Genomic DNA, 8,375 nt, shown 5'->3' on the forward strand with positions numbered 1-8,375 from the left:
CTCCAGCGCCCCCCGCGACCCCAAAGGGAATAAGCGGTAGAAAATGGATGGATGGATGGATGGATGGTTATGATAAACAAGAAGGGAAAATGTGAGACGGAAAAGAGTGTTGGAGGGGGGAAAAAAAAATCCATCCCAGAGCGAAAGAGAGAGAAGAAAGAAAAAAAAGCACACGGTTTAGACAGGGTGGAGCTTAGGTCTTGGATGGAAAAAGCGCAGAGAAACATTCCTGGCATAGTTTGGGAACAGTTCAGCAGGCAGCCCGGGGACGACGTCAGCTACCCAGTAGAGTATAAAAGAGAGGAGGGTGCCGGGGCTCAGCAGACTTTACCGAGAGCTTCACTAAGCCCAGCTTGGACCTCTAGAAGCCAACACAAAGCGAGAGGGAATACTTCAAGACAGCGTTTCACTACTTTTCTACTTCTGGGACCTGGCTTGGCAAGAAATTTATCCAAGATGATGATGATTTTTGCCGTTGTTACCTTTTTGGGGAGCATCAACTTGGTAAGTTTCTATGAACTTCATTAAATGCAAATGCGGGTCAACCATATTTTATTTTTAGACGTGTTTCCATAGTTTCCGGTCGTTTTAAGAGATTTGTTCTCGGTTGTACAGGTGTTGTCCTCTTGCCCGTCCATGTGCGAGTGCCCCGTGGAGATGCCCAAGTGCGCGCCCGGCGTCAGCGTCGTCCTTGACGGCTGCGGCTGTTGCAAAGTCTGCGCCAGGCAGCTCAACGAGGACTGCAGCCTGACCGAGCCCTGCGACCACACCAAGGGGCTGGAGTGTAACTTCGGGGCAAGCTTTGCTGCTGCTACAACTCGTGGCATCTGCCGAGGTACGTAAAGTGCACAGACATGTCGGCTTCACCTCAGAGCACGGTGAAAATGGCTTCTCAGAGGGCTTCAAAGTGGAGAGCAGGGAGGAATAACATTCCTGGTTTTTCTCTCCCTCCCTCAGCCAAGTCAGAGGGCAGACCTTGCGAGTACAACAGTAGGATCTACCAGAACGCAGAGAGCTTCCAGCCCAACTGTAAACACCAGTGCACATGCATCGACGGGGCAGTGGGATGTGTCCCGCTGTGTCCTCAGGAGCTCTCCTTGCCCAACCTGGGCTGCGCCAACCCAAGACTTGTCAAGGTAGCGGGTCAGTGCTGTGAAGAGTGGGTGTGCGACGACGGCAAGGAGACAGACATCCTGGAGAAGATCTTTGGCAAAGACAAAATGACAGACGAGCTGGAAAAAGACCTGACCAACAGGAACGAGCTGATCGCAATTGTGAAGGGAGGACTGAAGTCGCTAGCTGGTGAGAGAAACACACTTTTTAAATGGCTGATCTAAAGAAATATGAGAGTAAAGTTTGCTTATTGTATTTATTTTCTTTTCATGACAGCCTTCAGGCCGCAAGCTGAGATCCACATGTTTGACAGCCACAAGTGCATCATCCAAACCACGCCCTGGTCTCAGTGCTCCAAGAGCTGTGGAACAGGCATCTCCACCAGAGTCACCAACAACAACAGCGAGTGCAAGCTGGTCAAGGAGACACGAATCTGTGAAGTGCGACCATGCACCCAGTCACTGTACTCCAATCTTAAGGTAAGCTTCAACCCCTGCGACCCGAGCGTATTAAGAAGACATCACCGTAGGGCTTAAATTCCTCACTAATGCCTCAACTGTGCTCGCATTTGCAGAAAGGAAAGAAATGCAGTCGAACCAAAAAGTCCAGCCAGCCAGTGAAGTTCACCTACGCCGGCTGCTCCAGCCTGAAGAAGTACAGACCCAAGTACTGCGGCACCTGCGTGGACGGTCGCTGCTGCGGTCCCCACGACACCAGAACCATCAGCGTCAAGTTCCGCTGCGAGGACGGCGAGACCTTCAACAAGAACATCATGATGATCGAGTCCTGCAAGTGCACCTACAACTGTCCCCACGCCAACGAAGCCTCCTACCCCTTCTACCGCCTCTCTAACGACATCCACAAGTTCAGAGACTGATTGGCGAAGACCCCCAATGCAAAAGAGGTGGCGGTCCAGATGAACGCAGGGGTGTAAATAGGCCACCAAAACAACTACCAGCTTCTTGTTGTAACTAGATTCCCAAGGAATTGTGGGCTTACATCAGGAGGACTTTATGAAGTGCACTGTTTGCTGTGACTACATCAGCACTCTTTACTAAGAATTGCTTCATATTAAGGGAGCGTCTAAGCTGGCTTCGTTACGGAGCACAATGTAATTAATATTTGTACATTTACGTTAGCGGCTGATATCAATTCACTGTGTATATTTTGATCCTGGACATCAGACACGACCCCCCGACTGTAGACTATATGCGTGTGCATATGTGTACTCAACATCAATTAGCGCACCAACCCACCTCACAGCTTGTTTAACAAGTGTGCGGTTGCATGACTTCCTGACATGGGCATTATCGTTCATGTTTTGTGGCAGCTAGTGAACTCCCTTTCCTGAAAAAGACAAAGCAAAACATGTCAAAGGATGAATGAATGTTGTTTTTTTTAGTGTTGTTAATATTATTATTTATCTAAGGAAATGTAGCTACTTTATTTGGATATTAAGAGTCATACTGGAATAAATTGTAAAATGATTTAATTTTATATGCTACAAATAAAGTATGTTTATTTATGAAATATGACACCGCCTGGTCTTGCTGTGTTCAAACTGCGACACCGCACACGCACAAATGTCAACGGTTTCCTGCTGCAGATCCAGCAAACTCTCAGACGGGTCTCTTCTTATATAACACCACCGTGGAGGCTCTCTGCTGACATGAGGTCAGCGCTGGAATGCTATTCTTTTATTTGATCTGGCAAAGCCATACACGCCACTGATTGTGAGAAGGGGGGTTTGGGGTGGATTAGGTTACTGCTGTGTGAGAGTACGGCAAGTCTTAAGCGCTGCTCTGAAAACACCTTAAGACCCACCGAGGGTCGTAAAACAGAAAAAAATTAAAGTTTCGGGAGGGGGGAACTGTCAAGTGAAGTGAATTATATTTATATAGCGCTTTTCTCTAGTGACTCAAAGTGTTTTATATAGTGAAACCCAATATCTAAATTACATTTAAACCAGTGTGGGTGGCACTGGGAGCAGGTGGGTAAAGTGTCTTGCCCAAGGACACAACGGCAGTGACTAGGATGGCAGAAGCAGGGATCAAACCTGGAACCCTCAAGTTGCTGGCACGGCCGCTCTACCAACCGAGCTATACCGCCCCAAGTAATTTTTGGTACGCTTTCAATGTAGGTCAATCTATGCTAAACTAAACAATCTTGGAAAAATATCTACAGAGTTCATTTTATTTTTAGAATATGGCAATGACAAAACGAGCCCCCCTTGCCTTAAGGCGAAAAGAACGACGATGCTTTTGAGTCATCCCTTGCCACTTCAAATATTGCGGCTTGACCACGTCATATTCAACAACATTTTTGGCCTACATAAAGCATTTTCCAGCATAAACGTGTCCAAATGAACTAAAAATATCAATACTACAGTCGTACTGGCCACTGGAGGAGACCAAAACAATCATAACATGCTGTTCAGTATCATGGCCACTGATTGGCTCAGCCTCAGGCAGCATTACAATGTTGGATTAGAAGAGTATACAGGTGACTTAAGGGTGTTATTTCAATGTCTAAAGGGCTCTCCTAATGTTAAAAAACATACTTAAAAGGTTGTAACTTAGATTTTTGTATGCTCTATATTAGAGAGGATAAATGCGTTAAAATATAATATCGGAAATTATCGGTATCGTTTTTTTATTTTATTAAATCAACATAAAAAACACAAGATACACTTACAATTAGTGCACCAACCCAAAAAACCTCCCTTCCCTCATTCACACAAAAGGGGTTGTTTCTTTGTTATTAATATTCTGGTTCCTACATTATATATCAATACAGTCTGCAAGGGATACAGTCCATAAGCACACATGATTGTGCGTGCTGCTGGTCCACTAATAGTACTAACCTTTAACAGTTAATTTGACTAATTTTCATTAATTACTAGTTTCTATGTAACTGTTTTTATATTGTTTTACTTTCTTTTTTATTCAAGAAAATGTTTTTAAATGTATCTTATTTTATAATTAAAAAAAAAAGAAGTACTTTATCTTCACCATACCTGGTTGTTCAAATTAGGCATAATAATGTGTTGATTCCACGACTGCATATATCGGTTGATATCGGTATCGGTAATTAAAGAGTTGGACAATATCGGAATATCGGATATCGGCAAAAAGCCATTATCGGACATCCCTACTCTATATATAGAAATATCAGATTTGAACCGCAATAAACAAGGGAAGATTGTAGTTTGTATCGAATATGCAAAGGCCAAAAGGGTCACATTGAAGTGCATCACATTGATTAGTTTAATAATTCAACATGTCCAACAAGGAGTAGGCAGAACCAAGGTGTACTTAATTGTCCTGAATTGTTCAATATGTACAAGTTTAAAAGGTGATTGCTTTTTACAGAATTTTGATGAATTAAGTATGGATTTCTTGTTCGGTAATAAATAAGTGTAATAATTATTATGTAATGATAAACGAATGAAGTGTGAATATTAAGTAGGATATGATGAATAAACTTGGCATATACAGCACTTGTGTAGTAAACAGAAAATTATGTAATAAATGATGACAACGCCTTATGCAATGCAATTCAGGATCATGATATCATGTATCACACTGGGTCTCTGCATTCTTCTTTGTTCTTAAAGTTGTTAGTACTGTTTCTCAAACTGGTAGATTGTTTTTAATAATACAACGTAAACTATAAATGTACGTGTCTACATGTATGGATGTAGACAAAAAACAAAAACCCTACAACAGGCGATAGGAAAGCATGTTGACAGGGTAGAGGTAAAAGGTAGAAGTGGTGTTCTTGTGGTTGCAGAAAGTTGTTATTGAGCTGCTCCTGTCACAAGAGCACCCCCTGACTAACTCCTTCATTGTTTACCTGAACTCACACTGCTCTTGTGCCAATGTCTGTTACTTTTATGACTCCTCAAAAAAAAGAAGAAGACAAAAAAAAAAACAGCCAGACAGCAGAGGCTTGCACCTGGTGCGAAATACCTGCAGTGAAATTTGAACCAAGGCACAGAGAGCTCAGGGGTGCAGGGAAGGCTTCTTCTTTCTTTTCTTTTTTTTTGATCCAGGTATTGGGAGTGGCTCAGGAATGCAGCAGTGGCTCGGAAAGCAGACATCCTGATGGGCGGCAGATGTTGGAAAGTATTTCAGAGCAACATGTTCACTTGAGCTTGGATGATTTTCCAAAAATATACAAAACACTCCCTTGTACTCACTTGGCTTCTAGAAGATTTCATCTAATTGCATTTGCAAGCCACTATAAGCAAGCTTTTCTATATAGAATTATTCCTCCTTGCACGATTTGGTGCACGCGGCTTTGCACATGCAGGATGTGTCCATTTAGCTTTTTTTTTTACTTTTCGAAGTTCACCTAATCACAAAGTTATGGGACTTCCTGATTTACAGTCAAAACACTCCTGTCGTTGCTCTTTCCCTTTGCTGCTTCAATCCCTAAAGCGCCAGGCAATCAGACTGTTATTTGTCTCGTTAACACAATACAGCTAACTTGGTTATGTAATGGCTTTTGTGAGCCCTCTGTGAACAGTCCCTCATTTCAGCCATCCGTAGCATTCCATTGTGATGAAAGTGCAGAACTCATCTTTCAACGCTATCTTTTTCCAGACAGCTCAATATCACATTCATTGATCCCAACAAAGTGGGGGGTTAGTCCTGTCAAGCATTCAACAGCAACTTTTAAACATACAATAATTGCACAGAAAAACAACCTTGTCACACACAGAGGCCCCGGCAATGAAAACCCTCAGTGGAATACCTCATTCCCCGAGCACGGACTATGTTTATAGGAGAATTAAAACCTCATCCGATGCTATGTAATACAGAGCATGCAGCTCAAGACGATCAATGATGGACGTGACAATGAACCCAAGTCTGTACGGTCAGGCTCTATTCATTCAGCAAGACATGTTCAAAAGCACCATCTGCTGTTCATAAAGGAAACATCCCTTCTTCGAAGGAAATCTGCACTTTGGGGGGAATTCACAATGGGACAGGGGTTAGTGCATGTGCCTCACAATACAAAGGTCCTGAGCAGTCCTGGGTTCAATCCCGGGCTCGGGATCTTTCTGTGTGGAGTTTGCATGTTCTCCCCGTGACTGCGTGGGTTCTCTCCGGGTACTCCGGCTTCCTCCCACCTCCAAAAACATGCACCTGGGGATAGGTTTGTTGGCAACACTAAATGGTCCCTAGTGTGTGAATGTGAGTGTGAATGTTGTCTGTCTATCTGTGTTGGCCCTGTGATGAGGTGGCGACTTGTCCAGGGTGTATGCCGCCTTCTGCCCGAATGCAGCTGAGATAGGCTCCAGCACCTCCCGCGACCCCAAAAAGTGACAAGCGGTAGAAAATGGATGGATGGATATATGAGTTAGGAACAATCTTGTATTGACCATATTTGTGTGTTCTAAACAGTGCAAAAACCGGTAAAGGTGATTCGCCTATACCAGGGGTCGGCAACCCAAAATGTTGAAAGAGCCATATTGGACCAAAAATACAAAAACAAATCTGTCTGGAGCCTAAAAAATTAAAAGCCATATTACATACAGATAGTGTGTCATATGATATAAATTGAATTAAGAGGACTTAAAGGAAACTAAATGACCTCAAATATACCTACAAATGAGGCATAATGATGCAATATGTACATATAGCTAGCCTAAATAGCATGTTAGCATCGATTAGCTTGCAGTCATGCAGTGACCAAATAATAAATAATAAATGATAAATGGGTTGTACTTGTATAGCGCTTTTCTACCTTCAAGGTACTCAAAGCGCTTTGACACTACTTCCACATTTACCCATTCACACACACATTCACACACTGATGGAGGGAGCTGCCATGCAAGGCGCTAACCAGCAGCCATCAGGAGCAAGGGTGAAGTGTCTTGCTCAGGACACAACGGACATGACGAGGTTGGTACTAGGTGGGGATTGAACCAAGGACCCTCGGGTTGCGCACGGCCACTCTTCCACTGCGCCACGCCGTCCCTGTCTGATTAGCACTCCACACAAGTCAATAACATCAACAAAACTCACCTTTCATGCACAACGTTAAAAGTTTGGTGGACAAAATGAGACAGAAAAAGAAGTGGCATAAAACATGTCCTAGAAAGTCGGAGAAAGTTATACATGTAAACACACTATGGTGAGTTCAAGGACCGCCAGAATTAGTAGGACAAAACGGTGCTCGCCAAATACTCGAATCAGTGAAGCATGTTTAATATAAACAGTGTGCTTTGTAACAATTAGGGAGGCTTGTGTCATGTTTGTCCTCCTACAGAAACCATATTAAAACAAAAAATAGTTTTTTTCCCCCTCACCTTTTTCCATTTTTCATACATTTTTAAAAAAGCTCCAGAGAGCCACTAGGGCGGCGCTAAAGAGCCGCATGCAGCTCTAGAGCCGCGGGTTGCCGACCCCTGGCCTATACAGCCCTTCTATAAAAACCAGCAACACCATTGAAAAGTAGTATTCACAGCGCTTCACTTTTTTCACATTTGCAGCCTTATTCCAAAATGAAAAAAGTGAATTTGTGTCCTTAAAATTTCACAGACAATACCCCATACCGTATTTGTCGGAGTATAAGTCGCAAAGGAGTATAAGTCGCACCTGCCGAAAATGCATAATAAAAAAGAAAAAAAACATATATACTGTAAGTTGCACTGGAGCCCGGCCAAACTGCGACTTATAGTCCGAAAAATACGGTAATAAAAATGTGAAAACATTTGTATAATCTTTTATAAGTTAGCAAATTTATTGGGAAAAATACCACCTAAAAAATCACATGTACATAAGTATTCAAAGCCTTTGGTCATTTCTATGTTGATGCACCTTTGGCAGAATGACAGCCTTAGGTATTTTTAAATACAATCCCCCAAGCTTGGCACACCTATTTTTGGGCAGTTTAGCCCATTCCTCTTTGCAGCACCACTCAAGCTCCATCAGGTTGGATGGGGAGCGTTGGTTTCCATCCAGGATGTCTCTGTACATTGCTGCATTCATCGTAGTCTAGTCTGGGAGGTGAGCAAGAACCCGATGGTCACTCTGTCAGAGATACAGCCTTCCTCTGTGGAGATAGGAGAACCTTCCAGAGGGAAATCCACCAATCAGGCCTGTATGGTAGAGTGGCCAGACGGAAGCCATTCCTTAGTAAAAAGTTTGCCAACAGGCACCTGAAAGACTCTCAGACCATGGGAAACAAAATGATCTGGATTGCACTCTTTGGCGTGAGTGCCAGTCATCATATTTGGAGGAAACCAGGCA

General features: G+C 43.3%; 1 protein-coding gene across 1 annotated transcript; it reads left to right on the forward strand.

Annotated features, from left to right (window-relative positions):
• Positions 1-282: 282 nt before the first annotated feature.
• Positions 283-2,648, forward strand: ccn1 (cellular communication network factor 1). Its single transcript, XM_061975670.2, has 5 exons — positions 283-504; positions 616-835; positions 958-1,302; positions 1,390-1,592; positions 1,688-2,648. The coding sequence occupies exons 1-5, from the start codon at positions 457-459 to the stop codon at positions 1,988-1,990; spliced, it is 1,119 nt and encodes a 372-aa protein (XP_061831654.1). The 5' UTR covers positions 283-456; the 3' UTR covers positions 1,991-2,648.
• Positions 2,649-8,375: the final 5,727 nt, after the last annotated feature.

The sequence above is a fragment of the Nerophis lumbriciformis genome, linkage group LG14 (genome assembly GCF_033978685.3).
Source record: "Nerophis lumbriciformis linkage group LG14, RoL_Nlum_v2.1, whole genome shotgun sequence".
Classification (NCBI taxonomy): domain Eukaryota; kingdom Metazoa; phylum Chordata; class Actinopteri; order Syngnathiformes; family Syngnathidae; genus Nerophis; species Nerophis lumbriciformis.